Raw genomic sequence first — 18,938 nt, 5'->3', positions numbered from 1 at the left:
GCAGAACAAAAGCGAGGCTAAAATTACAATACCATGACTTTCTGGTGTCGCGAATTTGTATAGGTTACCAATCTTATACGTCAAAATGTAGTCAAAGAGCCTCTCTTTGAAACAAACCCTGCAAACAACTCAAGAAAAAGAATTAATTTCCATGAACTTTCAGAATTATCTTCCTCTTAAGGCTTTAAGATGGGCAACTGCATATTAAATACTAATTCTCATTTTCTTAACTTCCAGTGGTTTCGGAAGTGATTGCTACTCTATAGACAAAGCCATCCTGGTGTATCGAGATAAGGTCCCGACCAAGTACATGAAGTTCCGTCAGAACTCCTACCCGGTGGTCTACGTTCCTCAGCCGGCGGACGGGGAAACCCTCCCCGAGTTCCAGGAGATCGAACGGTGCAACATGGACGATCATTTCCCGGACATGTTTCTGATTCCGCAGCAAGAGCGGTGCGCCGTTGTGGGCAACGGGGGGATCCTGTCAGGCAGTGGGTGTGGGGAGGCGATCGACGACCACGACTTCATCTTACGGGCAAACCTGGCTCCCCTGGAAGGCTACGAGGCGGACGTGGGGCATCACACCGACCTGACGGCGATCAACTGGGAGACACTCAACAGGCTGCACTCGTCTGTTGTGCAGAGCGGTACAAGCAATCTGGACAACAGGATCCTCCTGGAGCGCATCAAGAAACTGCACAAGTCCATCCTTTGGTATCCGAAATCTCTCCATAAGCTGTACCAGAGGGAGATGTTGCGGAAGCTGACAGCGACCCTCAAAGATAACAAGTTCATGGACATTCAGTTGGCCTTCGGCTGGAAAGCAATCAGCATCGAAAAGTAAGTAAGAGGAGGACATCGATCGACTATAAAGGGTCAAGTTGGGTCGATATGACCCAATGTGGGTCACTCTCGAAGTGGGTTTAAATTGGGGACAACAGCCTTCATAAGATTACGAGCATGCACATGGCCTTCAGCTGGAAAGCAATGAACATTGAGAAGTAAACTATAATTATGATCGTTCTTTCAGGGTCAAATATGATTTTGGATCCAAAATCGCTCAGTCATCAAAGTTGGTTTCAACTGAATGAAGTGCAGGCATATAAAGATGACTTGGGTTTTTGTTGAGGTCGTATCTTGTTTGGCTATGGATGATCAAAGTGATTATAGAAACTTGACTGGATCAAAAGTAAATCAACAAAACTAGCTAGCCTGAGGTTTCGGTCTGAATAAGACTTGCTTTAGAGGCAACTGACAGTGGTACAAGAAACAAATCTCAAAAGTAATTGTGAGACACGACTCTGATGAGTCATGTTGGAGTAGAGTCAGACTTTTACCATTTGACTAGAGACTGGTATCAAAGTGGGACAAACCACCAAGCCTTGTACTACATGTTCCCTCTTTTGTTTTCTCAACAGAGAGTGGGGTCTGGAGGGCTTCGCCACCCTGGGCTTCGACATGTTCGCCGTGGCGAGAACTTTCTGCGCTAACGTGACCCTGTACGGCTTCTACCCGTTCAACGAGGGTCCGCACGGGGAGAGAATCCCCCACCATTATTACGAAGACATGGACTTCCAGTATCAGACGGCCAAGCACGATTTCGTGCTGGAGTTCATGAAACTTCAGGACCTGCAGACGAAGGGGGAGATCAAGCTGCAGACGCGGGCGTGCAGAAAACGGTCTGGGGTGTGACGATCGCGGAGTGCGAAACAAGCAAAGATGGAAATCGTTGTAAAATATGAACTTTATTTTAAGCCATTTTTAAACCTTTATTATTAGTTAAACTTTAATAGCCAAGCACCACACATTTTTTTTAAAAAGAAAGACAAGAAAACAGTGATTTGTCCATTATTCGTCGTTTTTATGGCTATTTTTATGGTGTGGTAACATTCATCATTTTCTATGGTCTTTTTTATGGTGCGGTAATTCGAAATCAGTCTGCCAAAATTAAACAGAAAAGTCCACATCCGCGTGCATGCACGGAGACATTTTCCGTTGTTTGAATTATTAGAATTGGCCTTCGATAGGAAAAACCTGCCTTATTGCAACCTGTCCAAAACGCAAACGACATTGAGGTTAAAAAAAAACCGGCTCTTTTAAGATTAACTCTTCCTGTTGCATCAACATGCATACTGATAACTCATCACTCGCGAGTATACACATATTGTATTTGTAGACTCAATTAAACAATTACAAGAACACGTGTTGTTCTCCACTGCCGCAATTTTCAGGTGACGCTGACGTCTACGAAAATCGAACGCACGAGAGAGAATCCGTCCGATATTTCTCGCATGTCCGGTGCCATCGATTTCAGGAGTGAGAGGCGTCTACAAAATGTCACCATAGTAATTGTGACACAGCAAATGGACGCGAAATCGAAGCAACAGCTGAAAAAGTGTGAATGCTCGACATTAATAATTCGCTACAAACGGGTTCCCCCATAGAAACAGTATGCAAGGAATTAACACAGAAATATCAAAGCATCATTCTTGGCAACAGTATTTCTCAGAGAATGGACCGATCCAGTAAGCTCCGCCTCATGGTGTCCAGACCAATCACAGCCGTGATTTAGGTCCGACGTGCGTGCACGAAAGTCCGACATGCGTGCACGCGCGTATGATGTGCGCGGCATGAATGCAGCGTGGCATTGGAAAGGAGCACGTGTTGATTTGCCCAGTGCGCAGTGGGCAGGGCATACTGGATCGGTCCATTAGTTACATATCCCCAAATTCACAGCCCCTCCCCTAGCTTGCCTGAAACTACGCATTCAGGCGTGTTACTAACAGCAAAGGGGCGTGGCAAAGTGCCAATGTGTTTCTTAATCATGCATTTTAATGGCAGTGCGAAAGTTCAGTTTTTGGAATCGCGTCGAGAGTTTTGGGCGATTTCATATAAATTAATCAGTGGGCGTGGTCAAGCCTCAGGAGTCTATTTTATAGCTGTGCACTGAAATAGTCCGACCAATGAAATGTCCTGTTTTACATTTTGATAAGTATATATCTCCAAACTTAAGCAACCTTTACCACAAACAAATAAAACGTGAATTGGCAACATTCAACAGCTCAATCCCATTAATGGTACGTGGTTTGTGCTCTTTACAATTTTGTAATAACATGTGTTAAAATTTAACATGCCACAAAATAGCTCTATATAGTAAATAAATTTGAACATTTTAAAACTTTCAAGTGTGTTGGCACTATTTTTTTTATACAAAGTTGCACTCTTCAAAGCTTTCCATATATATGAATCGAAGGCAGAGTTTCAAAACAATGTCAGTTGCATCATGGGGTGATGCATCGACGACCCGTCACTTCGTGGTGCGACAAAACATCGAATTCGTCAATTCGTGCTGCACCCGACGGAATAATCGATTACTTTGATAAATGCCAGGTTCAGTTTAAACCACGCCCACTGGCAATGGACCGATCCAGTAAGCACCGCCCCATGGTGTTCTGACCAATCACAGCCGTGATTTATGTCCGACGTGCATGCACCATGGTATGCACTAAAGTCCGACATGCGTGCACGCGCGTATGATGCGCGTGGAAGGAAAATGCAGCAAGGCATTGGAGAGGAGCACGTGTTAATTTGCCCACGTGCGCACTGGGCGGAGCTAACTGGATCGGTCCATTAAGTAGCATTGGAACCGGAAGCTAACGCAACTTGAGTGTTTAACCAATGGGCGCTAGTAATCAGTGGTGCGCACGCGTGTATGACGTTTGTACTAACGAACTGGGTACCTTAATGCTCTCGGGGTTATGCTGACAACATCCAAATCTAAGTACAAAATCGTCGGTACTCTTTGTGATAAAACCTCTTTCCGCTCAGTATAGTAACTGCCCGAGTTTCATCTTTGTCAAACCCTGGCACTTTTGAAATTCTGTTACATTTGCATCACGCGTCACGTGCACAGTCCTGCGCGTACGCCGCCAACAATTCGGAAATTTCGGGCCGCAAAAACAATTCGGAACTTGTAAAGTAGTTATTCCATAACTAAACATGGGCGGATTCTTTGGTTCCGATGTCTCATTCAAAAGTGAATAACTTTTATAGTGCTAGAAAAAAATATCAATTTAAAAAAAACCAAAATCTATTTCGGGGTGAAACTCGAAAATAACACTTTAAACATAACAGCATATAGAAACGGTGAGGCGTGCATGGAGATTGTATATTTTTCCGTCACCATTGTAAGCAATAAATCACGAAAGTGGGCTCTGGATATGAAGTTGTGTGTGTTTTAATGGAATCCAATATTGGATATTGGCTTGGAGACATTATTGGATTGAATGGATGGGCGCTCACTATTCATGGACCAAAACTAAATCCCATTGCACTGCAAGGCAAGTGCAATGTTACGCAGGGGGAGTCAGTTAGTCGAAGTGTCCGAGGACATGAATGAAATCTAAGGCCAAGTAAAAACAAAAAAAAACCAGTTTCTCGTGCACGCCCGCTTCATTTCCCCCCCGGCTGCATGTTTTTTTTCCCCCTGCCGCATCCACAACACCCCCTTTCATTTTGCAATATATTATTGTCTTGTATATGTTTCGAGCGAAACTGTATCTATATGTACCAAGTTCAAAATCTGGTAGAAAGGATGGCGGCTCCTTTGGACACAAATGGAACAATCCATTTTAGAAAATACGCCATCTTGGGAAAAGGGCCGCCTCCTTCGTTTTTCAAACAGCCCGGACGAGAAACTATTTTTTTTTCGATTGGCCTTATACTGAATATTGGGTAAGATACAACTGTTGAATTGTTTAACCCACATTCCGAAGTGTATACGTGACTCACATCATGATCATGGAGGAACTAGTGATCTCGGCTAAGTCGACACGCGAGACCTTTGGACTGTTAACAAGATTAAAATGCGGATAAAAACATTCTTTCGGAGGGTGGGTAGAATCCCCAATAGATTCTGAAGATTATAGTGGCGGCTAGATTTTTTCTCACAGGGGGGATGCGGACAATTTTAGGGCTTCTCAACTTCATGCAAGTCTTTGGATCGATTTTCATGTTGTTCTGGATAGGAGTAGAGTGGGCTATGGAATGTCACAGATGTGTTAAAGGGTTCATGAGAGAATTTTTCTGAGGAACACATTTTGTGCAACTTTCTACTCCTCTTAAATGTTTGAAAACTATTTGACATCCTTTTTGGTTAATTTTATTGAAAGGTGCACTTCTTTAAACATTTAAAATTTGCAATGCTTTTTCTGGACAATTGAGGGCGCTGTTGCTGTGACGTCACTTCAGGAAGACACTGTTCAGTACAGTTTAAGGGTTTTCTGTTTAAATTGTGAACCCAAAAATGTGTTCATTGAAAACATTTGTGAGAAAAGTTTGCTCATTGCCATGTACTGATACAACAAATCACCAAAGGAAAGAAAATTTACAACAGCAAAACAGCCAAAACTCTGACAACTTTTGGTAGCTGTAACATTGAGGTTTCTGCTTGAAATGACATCACACTATTGCTCATGAATATGGAAATTTGCATTAGCATAAAAAGCCAAATGGCACCAAAATACCCTTGAAAATGGCAAAACAAGAATTAAAAATACGGTTAAATGGGACACAAAGGTGCATTTTCGCCGACTGCATTAAAATAAAATTACATTGCATGGGCCCTTTAATGTTTAGTCGCCTTAAAGTCAGATTTTATTAAATACCGTTCCAATTTCTTTATCTAGAAGGGAAATCAAGAATTATGTTGACATTCTTAATAGCTTTTTTTCAGACTTTAATGGTCAAACTTGATCGCAGTTGTGAAAAGAAGTTTGACTTCTTTCCAAACAAAGCACAATAATATACATATAAGAATATACATGCAATTTACTTTACAGTAAACTTTACCTTATTGCTATCTTCAACATGCAAACCTTCAAAATCTTATATGTAATTTTTTACTTAAAACCCTCCTATGGAAAACATGCATTGTCAGCCTTGTTATTTACTTGGGTCAATACTGGTCAAGACCCCCATTGGTTTGTACACAGTATGCCAGGAGGTGAGGAAGAAAACATTGAAAGATTGTGACCTCTTAAATAGTAGCAAGGTTAATTAATGTAATAAAATGGCATTGGAGTGACATTATCCAGCTGGATTCCGAGAGGGGGCGGGGCTAGGGAAAGGGCGTGGATTGCCTCCAACCAAGTCAGAACATTAGCTTTTTTGATGTGATGGACACAATAGTAAGGCGATATTTGGTTAGGGTTCATTTAGACGAGTATAAAAGAGTTGACCGAAACCAAATGTTGTGTCCATCATATCTCAAAATGGTTAATTCAGCCAGTGCTGACACAATTCACATCCTCAACTTTAAAAGCTGTTTCTTGGTCACGAAATGCAATCCATCCCCCTCAATGAGAAGAGAATTAGTAATTGTACCTTAAAGGCATATAGGATCATTTGCATTTATCGCAAAAGTAACCTATCAAATTATTATCAAAAAGCTTACTTGGATTACAGATTGTACTGGTACTAAACAACCCCGTGAAATTATTCCGTCTGGCTTGCTGTCATTTAGAAGAAATCAAGAAATGTAGGTGATTTCCAACGATCAGTCAGTCGACTGATTTTTGGAATAAAGAGGGCTAATTTTGTGATGCTCAATGAAATTCTGGGATAAAGGTGTTCCAATGCACACATTCCATTGGCCTGTTGCCCAATTACATAGGATACCATATCTATAATCTAGAGTGTTTGCAAAAATTATCCAGCATTTGTTGTTTGAAGACAAATACCTCAAAAGCAATAAGCCACTTGCGAATTAAATGTGAGTAACATCTGGTACCCTGACTTGCTCGAATGCTTGGCACATGTTAACTTTGAATTCTCCAGACCAAAGAGAATGTTGCTGTATCACACGATTCAGGGCAAGCCTTATGCTAGCAACCCCCAGCTCCGGAATGGTCTGGTGTCTTTGTGCCATTCTCACCCATTGTGAACAATGTATTGATGCTGAGCGTCTCTTACGTAACTATGCAAGAGCTTGCCCCGAATCATGTGATATAGCAACATTGTCTTTGGTCTGGAGAATTCAAAGTTAAAACGTGCGAAGCAGGACGAGCAATTCAATGTACCAGAAGTTATTCAAATTGAACTCACAAAGGGTATAGGTTGTTTCCAAATGGCTTATTGACTTGGCCAGTGGCCAGACATACCAGCTACATGTACTAACCTTGTATAAAATTGAAAAAAAAAAAAAAAATTATCAAAAACACAAACAACATGCTCCCAAAATTGATCCATCTTTAATAAAATGTACATCTTTTTTTTCAAAAAGCCAACACCCAAAATTCTGCGATTACTCTGATACATTCAATCTTGTTTATACATTGGCTGCATACACAATAGGTACAAGAATACACCATCAAGCAATATTTAAATCATTACAGTCATACATTCAATTTTTCAAAAAATAGACTTGTGCAGCCCACACTGGTGTTGAATTTACATCATCATGTGGGAGATAATTACAAGGTTGTGGTTGCAATTGTTATCAAAGATGTTAATTAGATCAACACACTTTTTTTAGCATTGAATACGACAGCTAATATTTGGAACTTATTCATAGTCTAGGCACGCTTGTGTAGTTTTAAATTACTAAACTGACACTCTTGTAATATGTTCAAGCTCAGCGTCAATACAGGGATGTAGTCGAATCCATCTCAAGTCCAGTCACAAGTAAATCACAAGTCGTCGTGTGACAAGGAAAAGGACGTTCGCAGCCCAGGATAAAAAAAAAAAAAACATTTTGGAGATAATCGAGTTGAAAGGTTTTGTGCTGCCATTTCTAGATCAAAAATCACATAAGGTTGAAATTTTGACTGATGACATTTGTTCATAATTAAAGTAATATTGCGCAATTTGATGTCAAAATATTACTTAATTGTGAAATTATTTCAATTTTTATGCTTCGTATGCTAACGACCTATTACCGGGAACTTCCCAAGCCTTAAATGTGCGCTTAAATCCTTACGTCTTTTTGCCCGGAACAAAATTGGCTCTGCGCACCAATTTAAGTGGGACGTTAGCACGCTTGGAACATTTTTTTGTTACATTAGAATTACACGCTTACGACTTTTTGCCGGGCACAAATAATGAAAAACCTCCTTCCGTCCTTTTGTTTACTGTTAATTACGTCAGAATGATGTAGCCCCTTGAGACAATGTGTATATCAAATGAATGATTTTTGCAAGCTCTATCGATTATCCATGGGCTGCGTGCACGTTCCTTCACTAACCCCTGGCCTTGTAGAATACGAAAATGATGCTGATTCACTATTCAGAGCGTACTCTGCACGTATTTTGAAGGCTGGATGCACTATATGTGCTTGCGTTATCTCCTGCACGTCACGTCACGTTCAAACTTTTTTTTTCAAGACTGCGCGATGCCTCTACGATATAGAACGTCTGGAATGCTCGTTTTTCACACAAAAAATACTTGATTTTTTAGTATGCTCATTTCGAATTGTAACAACGCGACAATCTTTGAAAGGATTGATTCTACAAAAAACCTTCAAAATTAAAAGCACTGTCCGTCGGGCATTAAACGCATTGACTACAGTCCTACTATAAATCATCCACATAGTTGGATATTTAAATTACCATAAACCAGGGTTAAGATCGCGCAAGGCATGGTGGGAACCAACATGGCGCAGTAAGATCGTACCCACGGGAACGAGGTTGAATCACAAGAATCAGTTGATAAACAATAACAAAGGAATGCCTTTGTCAAAGCTCATTTGACTAGCTTGTGAGTTGAATTGGGCCTGGAGGACTTGTGATGGACTTGCAGGGACTTGTCAAGGACTTGACTACATCCCTAGGTCTTTATCAACAGGAAAAGGCAATTTTATACTCAGCCAAACAGCAAAAGTGAATTTCACGATGTCAACAACTGTAGTTTCATTGCGACATTTGCAGTTCCCCTTAACAAATTAGCTTCCCCGTTAATTTTGCCCGAGGAATATGAGCCAGGCTTTTGACACTGAAAATGCATTTCCACAAATGAACTGCGCTATGCGGTGAGTTCTGAGACTTGCAATGAATGCAAACATGTACATGTAACGCTGTGCTGTGGGGGGCTTCAAAACATGTTTGCATGAAAGCACAAAGTAATTGAATTATAGCTGAATGGTCCAAACAACACAATAAATACCCTAATAGATTCCATTTTGTTGATGGAGTCTTCTCATGTGTAGAGGTTGTCCATGTTGAACAATGGGTTTCCATCAGGATCTGTGAAGACAAAAATATTGACATCAAGAATCACTAAGTCTAATGGCAATAATAAATTGCAAAATATTTCTAAATGACAATTTTGGGCGTTCCCTCGGTATGCACTGAGATTGCTGAAAGCTATTTGTTTCGACTGAAGCGTGTGTATTTTCTTCAGAAAAGTGTACTTTCAAAATGCTCTTATTTTAACCAGAATTAATTTCCTGGGCTGAAATTCGGACTTAATATCCCTTACATAAAATACTTCAATTTGCGACACATCAACTCACCTTGGATATTCCTAGATTTCGAGTACAATCCATAAACATGTACCTATTTCGTGATAACCTTGTGAAGACGTATTCACCTACAGAAATTGCTCTGTGGAGACGTATACAATCTTTTGTTCCCTATTGCGCACATGTCTCCACAATGTACCGTGTACCAGATCACTGAATCCACAGTTTCCTTAATTAGGCCCAGAATATTACATACACGCCAGTATTAAAACAAAACCCAAGGTAAAGCCTCTTGTGCAAATTGGAATATAGTGCATGCGACCCATCACTGATGACCAAAATGTGTTGAAACGTTAGTGTACACAGTGCATTGTTCTCCTGTGTCTCGTGCCCTTGACGTATTAAAATCCACAGGCATAACATTAAATGCATACATAAAACGGCATAGAGTGCCATTAATTAAGTATTCACCACAAGAGACCTGTACGTGCACAAAAAACATATCACAATATTAAGAGAAAGAAAAATAATCATCAGCAATACGAATGATTACCGATACCTTCTCTATTCTGTGTCAATTTCATTTCCGGGGGTCGTTACTGATTAAAGGAAAAGTACACTAAACCATTATTACACCCTTCTTCAGAGTCATTAGCTGTTTCAGCCGAAACAGCTCTTGTTTTCATTAAAGTTTCCGTTAACATTCAAGTGAGCTAATCATGATGTCATCACATGTCATGTGACTTCACATTAAAGGGGCATTTTTGTAAGGCCGATATCTATAGAACTATAGGTCGGATTTGGTTGTAACTTGTTTAGTTGGGAGGTACTGAGACCAGGATGTGTTACATATGAAAATTGAAGTGACGTCATGATGATGTCATCACAAGTCATGTGACATCACATTGAAAGGGGCATTTTCAAATCTGAATATCTACATGTAAATGCTGACGTCATCACATGTCATGTACGTCACATGTGTTTTCAATGACATTTGAAGTGACGTTGTCGTCACATGTCACAGAGTGATTTCAACCGGTGTTTGTCCACAAACACATTTCTAGATTTTTGTTTTTAAAGTTTGGTCATTTTGTCCGGCCTTCTCCCATCTAGCCTTCCACCTACTAGTCCGAGTATCACCCGTTGTCCAATGGAGCCCTCTCAGTAACCAACATCTGATGTATATGAGCAATGCAAATTTTATGATACTCACGCGCCAGCCAATCAGAGTCGCATTTTATAGAAATTGTGATGTCATTTCGATCAGAAATGTGGACTCAGCTGTTGATTGGTCAACTTGGCTGACATGCTTTTGTAATACAACAACAGGTTTACATCATTTTTACATAATTATGTAATAAATGCCCGAATCTGCTTGCATATCATAGACACTTGATGTGCAAGGGGATATTCCATAGACTATCCGATAATTACTGGACTCCAGTTCCAATCCCTAAAGGGCATAAATGTGGAAAGGGTTTCCACTGATTCCCTGCCTAATTCAGTGTTTTTCCATGGAATTTCATTTCAGGATTTCCTGCCCAACTCTAAAACTTATTGTTTTTCATTTTTTTTTATTACATTCTCCGTTTGTTCAGGGTCCTGAAGTACAGTGCCTATGCACATGGGATAAATAAAATCACTAACGTAATCTGAAAACAGTAAACCTTATTAAATACATTAAAAAACCTTGCAGATAAAGCCACGGCATGTTGCAACTTGCTTCGGTATTGAGTCTCTTACCCTGTGCTTGCCTTTCTAGCTGTGCTTTCAATCGTCGAATCTCCTCTTCAAGAACGGCATATGCCTTTAATGAAAAAAAAAAATCATTCCCATTCGAACTCACATACCACGGTACGTGAGTCAAACACCATGGACCATGGTGCTCCACACTTGTACATCAAATTAAGGGGCACATCAGCCAGCAACTTTTTTAGAAGACAAGTTAAAAAATTCTCGAGTAGACCAACAAGTAACCCGAACGGTCAAAGTTTTATTGACCTTTAGCAATTAAATCTTTGGGTCAAGGAAAATGACCAGGCGCACTTCTTGTCAATATTAGGTTGAACGAAGAAATCAGACAACATGTACGCAGATATAAGGTCCACTTACTGCTGAGCACAGCTCCAATGTCTGAAAGTCTCCTTGCGGTGCGTTGAGGGAGTCACCCTTAACAGCGTTCATGAGTTGTTCTTTCTTTGAGGCGTTGAGAACGTAGCCGGCGTCTTGAAAGATTTGTGTCAGCTTCTTCTGGTAACCCTGGAGACCAAATTGTTAAATATTCCTAGAGTATGAAAACCCTCCTAGATCATTCACAATCTTTCAAAATTAATTTGAATTTTTTGGGAGGATACTTCGAATTAAAAATGGTTTTATTGTTGTCTGTACTGACCTGCAATGTGATTTCCTCATTAAATAATTCGCCTTCTATTTCATCCCATCTGCTTCGAAGTGATTCAGAGAGGGTTGGGTAAACTGTAAGTGAAAATACCGACAGCACATTGACAATTTCCAAAAAGCTTTGTATTATAAAAAGGAATGCAGTTTTTGTTACTGTATAAGTAAATACATACCAAGCAATATGTAGGATCACAAATTCTACATGTATGTTACACTGGATGGGCAACTTTTAGTGCACTATTTTAACATTTCTTTTGACTTTGAAGTATGCTTTTTTCCCAAGTTTTGTAAAATGCCTGTCGGACTGAGTCTTACTCTAGTAACAAATACTGAAGTGACAATTACTGTAGTACTGAAAAATTAAGCAATAATACTGGAACACCCCTTCGGCCTCTGGATTGTGTGGAATTACACTGAAAATTTGCTGCCGAAAAATCAATATCACAAATTACTATTAACCCTAACCCCTCAGCCTAATTTACTAGGAACCATACCCATTCTGGCAAATTCCAACACCCACATGGGAGATTGTACACACACACTGTTGGACTTAGTTTCTGGAGGTAGGCCAACCCCAGTGTAAAAGACCATCAGTTTAGGGGAACTGTACCTATCCCGACAGATTTTAACAAAACCTGCTGTTGAACTTTGATGGGTTGAGTTCGGTTAGGGTTTATAAAAAAAACCTTAATGTTCTGTAGACCCAACTGCTCATGATAGCGACGTTCTGTACTGTCCCCTGACTTACCAAGCAATGAATGCTGATGACACACTAACGGAGTGATGAATACCATGGAATATTCACAGGTGGACGGCTCGGACACATTGGCAATGGAGTTCAATGCACCGCACCTGAGCGAAACCTTCCAAAATAACATGAACATTGATTAGAATTTTTTGTGTCATATTAGTCCGAAAATTTGGGACCCTCAATACTGTGTATGAGAGTCCCAAAACTTAAGGTATTGAAAACATGCAATACAAGAAAATAGACTGGCATCTGAAACAGCCAGTCCAACAACTCTTCAGTACTGCATCAATCAACTGTCAGCTGACTGTTCCAAAAGAAATATCTAGGATACCAGGTACTAGGTCACTATTTCTACACATTTCTCCATAGTCAGGCACCAGACTAATGACTATGAATGAAGAAGTCAGTCTTCTCAAACAGTTGGACCATGGATGGACATGTACAAGTCTAGTCTTTAGCCTCATTTTGAAATCACTTGACTTCCCTCTCATGTGCAAGCCACTGCCAAATATTGAAGAAAAGTCTCCTTTAATAATTGAATTGAGTCTTCAAACTTGGTTGGTGAAATACTGAGGACCTTTTCTTTGCCACTTGAAAGTTTTGGAGAGATTTGCTGGCTAAAGAGTGAGTCAAGTTGGCCTGATCTTCTTTTGCGTCATTTTGAGCATGCACTTAAGGTCCCAGTCTGGTGTCCTATGCACCTTTAAAACCCAGTTGTGACTCTTATGCAACGATCCATCTGGCCTCATACATGTAGACACAGAGACCTATGTAATCATTACTAGAAAACTGCTTGTAACTACTCATCCCGTTCGGCAGAATATTTCTAAGTCACACTCATCTTGAGTATAGACTTTTAACTCATGTACATCTTTTCATAGATTGCATGGTTCTTGACTCATGATCAGAGGGTCAGGGGTTCGAATCCAGCTGCTGGCCATAAGTTGTGTCCTTGGGCAAGCCACTTCATCCTCACTTGCCTCTCTCCACGCAGGAGTATAAATGCGTACCGGCATTAGCTGGGGAGTAACCTGCGATGGACTGGCATCCCATCCAGGGGGAATAGAAATATTCTCAGTCGTTTCATGCCACGGAAACTTGAGATAAACGCCAGTAAGATGGGTCATTTTGGCTTTTTGGCATACTTTACTTTCTTTTACTATAGTGACTTCAACAATGCACTGATATGGACTACTCATACAGATATGGTACTAGCAAATGTAAAAACACATTAAATTTTTTGCTTTTCGTACGTCTCATACAAAAATCAACTACATTTGTAGCTGGCTTCACTTCTAAAAGGCAAGCTAGAGTTCAATAACCCTTGGTGCTTGACCGACCACTTACTGTGACTTTTCTGTTTTTGCTCATACACGCGTCGCCTTCCTTCATCAGCATGGACTTGAAGACGTTGCCTTCTATTTCCCATTCTTGCCAAATCCTGCAAAAAACAGACGATCAAAGTCATCTTTTGTATTTGATACGACAAATGAGTGTTGAGTCACACAAAACGTTTGGAGATTGTATTTATTGAGCTCTGTCTTTGATTTTATGTGCATCAGCAAAGGTACAACATTTGCTTGTGCTGACTGATAGTTTTCATTTCTTCAAACTATTAGTGAAATTTGGCAATTCTGCAAAAAAGGTTTTGGAAATGATTTGTTTTGCGAAAAGGAGACAGTAATGTGGAATCTCATTGTTACAGATGTTACATTCAGAGCCTACTGACCAATTTCAAAAACCAAAATAAAATACTTAACAAATTTTATATACTCAAACAAATTATATAAACAAATTTTATATATTCGATACAACTCTAGTTTAGGCCTTAAGCAGTTCGCGCCTGATGATGTGTATACCTGCAAAGGTTTTGCGGTATTCAAAACGGATGGCGGATAAACACGCAGGGAGCGAGGCCGAAAAAATATATTAGCGACCCGCTCGCAGCGAGCGAGGCCGGAAATATGAGTGTGCTGCCCGAGGGTGATGGCTTCAACCCACCTGGCATGAGCTCGAGTGAAAAGTAATCCCGCGCCTTGTTCCGTTCGTGTCAAAATAATCCTGGCGCGAACTGGTTAATATATAACATGGCACGGTTAACGTAGTGTTAGCTGAATTAATTAATGTGATATAAGCACTGTAAATTAACAACCATTACCCATATAGGTTTCACTTTCAGAACGCATTAACAAAAATCTGTACAGTTTCTTGCAAGAATTTAATGATATAACTGTGTTGTGGTAGATATAGATTCACTCTATACAAACACCAATGACATTTCACAAAAAGCTACTTTGAACATCATGTTGCTGTTGTTACAGACTTCGTAATAACATTACGAATGCTTCTGTCTTGTGTTTGAAATCAATTTCACACACGTGATATAAACATACTGAATCATGGTATTCAAAATTGGGTGTTATTTTTACGAAACGTGAGCCTTTGAAATCAACTCACCCTAAAATACCACTATACGGGTTCCATCTTAAGCTCTGTTCATGTTGAGTTACGTTCTGGAAGGGACACAGCTCATATTTGTACCTATAGGACAAAAACAAAAATCCAAAGTAAATTCAATTAAACAGATGGTCCCCAGCGCTTTATGAAACAAAATTCCTTGAGTTTTAAGACTTTTCCCTGATATTTCTCTGAGAAATTTCAAAAATTCTGTTAAAAATATTTTCACTTTAACAAGGTCACTGGAAAGTCAAGAGGTGGTGTAGCACAGCCAATTGTTATTGTCTGGAGAGGTGTGTAATATTCACACTGCATAAACACTAAAAAGCTGCCATAGCCAGTCAGTATATGGACACAACTTGGACACATGGCACAAGACGCACATACGTCAAAAACTGGCTAAAACCTTTCCATTTGGGTCACTTTACCCGAATTCCCGGACTTTTCCCCAACTGGAAAAATTGAAAACTGATTTTCCAGGTTTCTCTGAGTGGCTGGCCCCTAAGCTGCTTAGTTGGAAAAAAAAACCAATTATTGAAATACTTTCTCTTAACTTTTGCAAATTGGGCACTTTTGGAACCAGTAAATCAGATGGAATAAACCAAGATTCACTAAATAGTTTCACTTACGAGTTAATTGTTTTTGAGAAGCATCTTCCCACCAATCTCTTCAGATGCGGAGGACCTGGAATAAAACAAGAAAAAACTTCTCTATAATATTTCAGAGCTAATATTATCTTGCATATTTATGCCATTTTCCCCCTGCATAATGAAAAAGTGACATGATGTTTACTCGCTCTGCCCTCAAAGTGACGCAAGCATTTTACAAAGAATCAAGGATTCCTTTATAACCAACTTGATCACATTCCGGGCAGTTGAGTTTGTACGTTTTCAACGACTGGCAGTTGTCTATTGTATAAATTATATACAATGTCTACAATTTATTGTCTTATGTTTTCAACATGCTGCCAGGGCTCGATTTACAAAAAAAAAAGTGGCATGCACTGGTGCATGTAGACCAAAAAACCTACATGCACCAAGAAAAACCCACATGCACCATAATCGACTTACACCCGTCTGCTTCTCTGAAGGTATTCTTTCTCTTTGAAATTTATCGAACTTTTGACAGACAGTACAGTACATAGCCTTTTTTTACTCTATCATGCTCAAGCCTATATAGACCCGTGAACGTGGCAAAGCCACACTGTTGTGGCATTTCGGGCATTTCGAACATGGCGAAATCGATCCGCCATACATTATTTCGTAAATATGTTCAGTACTCGCCTAGAAATCAACATTTGCCTTCCCGCGTGTTCAGGATGTGTCATTTCGACGAAATTTGCCATCGATGAAGACCCATACGAACGTGTTGAAATTAGATTTTAACCTGACAAAGTGACCCTGACAAAATGACCCTGGACATTTGCGTGCAAAATATCGGAGCCCTCCTAGCTACCCGTCTGCTTATAGGCGGCGTCAGATTGGCCAATAACGAAACCACGTGATAAACGCAGCTAATAATTGGGAATGCACTTACGATCCGGACATAAGGAATGCCCGGAGCGTCAGTGCGATACCAAATTATCTGCAGCATGTATCACGTGGTAAATCACATGCATGATCGGAGGAGGTTGCAGGACGTACGTCGAGATCTTGAATTTTACCCCGTACTCTGAATCTGCTGCGACTGTGCGAGCATGGTGCGAGGAATAATTTATGGATTTATAAAAGAAATAACACGTTTGTACACTATCTGGTCAAGTATTCAACAAACTTTATTCTTATTCTCACTCACTGGTAAATATATGCATGAAATGAGTATTTTGGTGGCTAAAAAAGTTACATGCACGTCGTGCATGCTCAGTTAAAAAGCTACGTGCACAAGCAAAAATCTACATGCACTGGTGCATGCGTGCACCCGGGTAAATCAAGCCCTGCATGCTGCTGGCACAAGATCGACGCTTACTGTTCTGTAAACAGTGCGCAAGTAGTTTGCTTAACATGTTCAAAATTAAATGTAAAATCCCATCCTTAAACACCACATTTTCTGCTTTATTTCTCCGACCGTCTCTCCACTTCAAAAGACAATGACATTTTTTTGTTACTAATTTCAGCAAAATACTGACCTACCTGAAAAATTGGCTGGTTTGACTTTGGGTTTCAGGCTTTCCTGCTCATTTGTCCCCCAATTCTGCCTGCAAGAGGAATCAATACAAACAAGTCAGTATCTCGGGGTTCGAATCCCGCCTGGGCCAATATGTGGATTGTGTTTTCAGTCCCTGCCTGATTCCGTGGGTTTTCCCCAGAATATTCTTCTGGGCTTTTCCTCCCACCTCTAAAACTGTAATTTCTTCTCATTGTCTTCTCTCCACAGGTTTCTTCAGGCTTGCGAGCTACAGTGCCTAGGGCGCTTTTGAGGAATCCTTGGTTTCATTACCAGAAATGATTAATAATAATAATAATAGTTTGGTTTTACTTAGCAAAGTTGAATGCCACCAGCTGACTCACCCTGTATTTATTGGTTCATTTACCATTCTCATCTTAACTTGACGAGCGGATGCCACAGACACATCTGAAAAAAAATGGAGGAGAAAAAAACCAGAAAAGTCTTATGACTCATAAATAGTCTTATTAATAATGTTAAACTGGTTGAGTTTATAATAAGTAGAGCATGTATGTACTAGAGCAATCATGCCTGGGAACCCCCAAAACAAGGTGATCGTGTAGTGGAGGGCCTTGTTCATAAAGCCGGCCTCAGGTATAAGTCGACCTGCGATTTAAGAACCATCTTGATACCTACTGGAAAGAAATTGGATATGGGGTCACAAAGGCTTAGCCTATTCTATTCCCATCAACCTAAGTAAGTAAGTAAGTAAGTAAGGTTTGCTTGCGCCACGACGAAATGATTTAGCACTAGTGTCTAGGCCTATGGGAATTTTTGTACACTGTTGCAGTTGCACCCTTAAAATTAGAATTTCGTGTTTGAAGAGGCAGTGATACTATCACAAACAAAAGGAGGTGCAACAGAAAACTAAGATCATCAAAGACCCACCTTGGATTAACAAAACGGTAATTACAGCCACAATCTTAACCAACATCGCGAGATATTTTACGTTCGCTCCTCATCAAAACATCAACAACCACTCAGGATATGGACTGGAAACCGCCGCACATCTTCTCACACAGTGCCTCCATCCAACGCGTCCACTGCCACGTTGGCCTCCTGTGATGGGACTGGGAACCGGACTAAACGGTGACAGCATTACTCATTGAAATGAGGGCGCTGTCGAATTTATACCTTGGCGCTTTGATGAATGACTGCATGCACCATGTACCAGCAGGACTGCAGTGAAAAAAACCTGACAATTCATTTATTTGTTTCAACATAATTTGCAACTACAAATGAAGGAAAATTTTCCCTGAATTCTTTTTTTTCACTTTATTTGCCATATCCAAGAAATGATGTGAAGTGTTTATTAAAATTCCCTGATGAAACTGTCTCCAAACTGCACCATATATTACTTAGAAAAGGAAGAGCCAAATAGTCATTCATGCATTCATAAATTATTATTGCGAATAATTATGCATTATATTATTGCGAACGAAATTGCCCGAACCCGGCGACCGGAACCGAACGCTTTACGAAGACGATGCAAGTAATCGTAATACATGACGTCTTCGACCCCGCCCACTTGCACCTGTGGATGAACTTTTGACCAATAAACGTCGACCGTTCCTTATTTGGCCACAGGCATTTTTGCCAGCATAAGTCACGTCACCGACACACTGCAGCACGGTATTCGGCCCCGCCCACTAGCACCTGTAGCCTGCACTTTTGACCAATGAACGTCGATCAGTCCTTATTTGGCCAGAT

General features: G+C 40.3%; 2 protein-coding genes across 3 annotated transcripts in view; one reads left to right on the top strand and one right to left on the bottom strand.

Moving 5' to 3' along the window:
• LOC119734779 (CMP-N-acetylneuraminate-poly-alpha-2,8-sialyltransferase-like) overlaps nucleotides 1-1,984 on the top strand; it is a 31,577-nt gene extending 29,593 nt beyond the window's left edge. For both annotated transcript variants that reach the window (XM_038208329.1, XM_038208328.1), the window contains exons 3-4: nucleotides 238-840; nucleotides 1,419-1,984. In XM_038208329.1, the coding sequence (XP_038064257.1) occupies nucleotides 238-840; nucleotides 1,419-1,692 (877 nt within the window). In that variant the 3' untranslated portion in view covers nucleotides 1,693-1,984. The remainder of the gene's footprint in view (nucleotides 1-237; nucleotides 841-1,418) is intronic.
• A 6,927-nt stretch (nucleotides 1,985-8,911) lies between these two features.
• LOC119735000 (N-acetylglucosamine-1-phosphotransferase subunit gamma-like) lies at nucleotides 8,912-18,283 on the bottom strand. Its single transcript, XM_038208671.1, has 11 exons — nucleotides 18,117-18,283; nucleotides 17,573-17,636; nucleotides 17,195-17,259; nucleotides 15,695-15,749; nucleotides 15,066-15,149; nucleotides 13,956-14,049; nucleotides 12,606-12,720; nucleotides 11,850-11,932; nucleotides 11,570-11,716; nucleotides 11,201-11,264; nucleotides 8,912-9,239 (listed from the first exon to the last, which is right to left on the bottom strand). Exons 1-11 carry the CDS (start codon nucleotides 18,160-18,162, stop codon nucleotides 9,193-9,195), a joined length of 864 nt encoding a protein of 287 aa, XP_038064599.1. The 5' UTR covers nucleotides 18,163-18,283; the 3' UTR covers nucleotides 8,912-9,192.
• Between the last annotated feature and the right edge of the window lie 655 nt (nucleotides 18,284-18,938).

The sequence above is a fragment of the Patiria miniata genome, unplaced genomic scaffold, assembly GCF_015706575.1.
Source record: "Patiria miniata isolate m_02_andy unplaced genomic scaffold, ASM1570657v1 HiC_scaffold_28, whole genome shotgun sequence".
NCBI lineage: Eukaryota > Metazoa > Echinodermata > Asteroidea > Valvatida > Asterinidae > Patiria > Patiria miniata.
This window is presented reverse-complemented; position numbering and strand designations above follow the sequence as displayed.

Bases quoted from the DNA above. Each gene is read 5' to 3' on its own strand.
- LOC119735000 (XM_038208671.1), bottom strand. From the start codon at position 18,162: ATGTTGGTTAAGATTGTGGCTGTAATTACCGTTTTGTTAATCCAAG. The intron at 12,721-13,955 runs GTAAGTGGTCGG...TTATTTTGGAAG, and splicing joins GCAAAAACAGAAAAGTCACA to GTTTCGCTCAGGTGCGGTGC. The intron at 11,717-11,849 runs GTCAGTACAGAC...TTTGGTCTCCAG, and splicing joins ATGAGGAAATCACATTGCAG to GGTTACCAGAAGAAGCTGAC.